This window comes from Calypte anna, chromosome Z, assembly GCF_003957555.1.
Source record: "Calypte anna isolate BGI_N300 chromosome Z, bCalAnn1_v1.p, whole genome shotgun sequence".
In the NCBI taxonomy this organism is placed as follows: Eukaryota; Metazoa; Chordata; class Aves; order Apodiformes; family Trochilidae; genus Calypte; species Calypte anna.
Genome location: NC_044274.1, coordinates 60,594,020 through 60,596,130, shown reverse-complemented (window position 1 = coordinate 60,596,130; position 2,111 = coordinate 60,594,020). Strand labels below are relative to the sequence as shown.

The following is a 2,111-nucleotide window of genomic DNA, read 5'->3' as shown; positions in this document are numbered from 1 at the left end:
GAAAATAAATGAATAAAGACACTTTTCCTCCTCTTTTTTTAGGGAATCGCTTATTGTGCAACTCCGGAAATAACTATACATCTGACTGTATGTCATCTCATTATTTACTCCACTGATGTTAAAAATATTTTCTCCACTAGAATAGATACTCTTGCCACTTCAAAAAAATTTATAATAAGTTTTTAAACAAGTGTTTGAAGCACACAAAGAAAAAAATATTAAACTTCATCCAAATGACTTCCTATAGAAGTACCAAAGTTCTCGTTTGAGACGTACCAAACAAAATGCAAGTTTGAGGATGGAGGAATCTGCTGCTTAATTACTCAAGATTCCAGTACAGTTAAAATTTAATCCAAAAGTTCAAGACCTTGCAACATACTCCACTGAGACATACCTCTGTCTGCTGCTCCCCTATCATTCACATGTAGTAGTTTCTTGTTTGCATATGCTGGAGACTCTTCTCTCCCTCTTATGACTTCCATCAGTGATATTTTTCAGATACAGGATGTTTATCAAACAAGAACTGAGGGAAAAACTGATACAACATAGTAATATTAAAGAAAAAAATATAATCCAGAGCAATCAGTTTGATTTACATGCATATATATCTGAAAAACAAAACAAAGTTTTCTTGCAGTACAGTTGCAGAGTGGAAATGTGCAGCAGATTCAGCAATGCTGCCAGTGCCTGCAAACTCATGTGAAGGTAAATGAGTCCAGAATTTGGAGTCGGTGGGAAAGTATCTGCATGAGAATGCCATTGCAAAAACCAGCCAACATCCCCAAAACACTTACCACAATAGAACACCAAAACATACAGAACATGACAACCCACAACCAGTCTTCTAGCTTCTTTAGACAGCCTTCCTGAAAAAGCTGTTCCAGGTGGCCTAAGTCTCCCTCACAGTGAGAATATATCTCCTTACAGCAGCTTTCAGGGACACGAGGTTTTTCATTCAGAAGATGCCAAGAAGCAGCTGTTGCCTTTAGCCAGTCTGTGTAGTTTTGGACCCCACAGCACCGCAGCTTCCTCTGTACTGCATCCATGGGGCTGTTTCCAGGAGCCTGGGTGTGTGTCCCATAGTACTGAGAGACAAGGTGATCCATAGTTCTTTTCAGCTCAGAAGTCATCTGAACAGAGTAGAGCTGTGCCATAACTCCAGAAGATACTTCTAGGCAAAGAAGGACCAGAACCAAGTACATGAGAACCCCTTGCTTATAGTGGGAGCTCTTAGCAGAAATGGAGATAGCCAAGACTCCAGTAGGTAGCAAAGTAAGTCCAACTACAACAGCCAGAGAGCCAAGGACAGCCAAGACAGATTCTCGAAATAAATATCTGTAGCTCATGTACATCAGGATCACAAAGATTCCACCAAAGGCCAGAAGTGCAGCACTGCCTGAGAAGATGAAGCCTAGGAACCTCAGCAGAGATTGAGCAAATGGCCTGAGCCAAGGGTAAGAATGGCACCAAAAGGGTGGTGGCACCATAACCACCACTCTAATTCTCCTCATTCTGCTCAATCCTACTAACCTAAAGCCTCTCACTACCAGCATTTTATAGTCCTCCACCCCACTTATCCAGGTGTAGCAGATGATCTCTCCACCCAAGAATAATTTGCAGGGGAGCAATGCTGAGGGTGCTTCCTCAGCACAAAGACCAGGCCCTATGCATCTCATCATAATGTAACTTATTACATTACCCATGAGCTGCTGCTTGTTCAGCACAGTATGCAGAAGGCAGGGGGCTATGTGGAAAGATTGCTGTTGAGAGCTCATTGGAGTCATTTGCACTTGAAGGAGGGCATCAACTGGAAAAAGGCTAAATGTAGAGAAATAGACAAGGTGATAGCCAGCTGAGCTTTTTCAAATCCCTTAGACTTAGATTGAAAGAGATAATCCAGCTGTCCATCTTACTACCAGTAGCCTCAATGACAACAAATACACAAATTAGTTGTTAACAAGTGAGGAGTTTAAGTAACGATATTCAGTCAGGGACCTTCATAGTTATCACTCACCTAGACTCATATTCCTTCCCAGTACATTTACCACTTACTAGATTTTATGAGGGGCATAGTGATGATGATAATAATATTTTGACCTTTTTTTCTCAGC

General features: G+C 41.2%; 1 protein-coding gene across 1 annotated transcript; it reads right to left on the bottom strand.

Moving 5' to 3' along the window:
- Positions 1-695: 695 nt before the first annotated feature.
- On the bottom strand, positions 696-1,553 carry LOC103530311 (tetraspanin-3). The gene has a single exon (XM_008495862.2). The coding sequence runs from the start codon at positions 1,551-1,553 to the stop codon at positions 696-698; it is 858 nt and encodes a 285-aa protein (XP_008494084.2).
- Between the last annotated feature and the right edge of the window lie 558 nt (positions 1,554-2,111).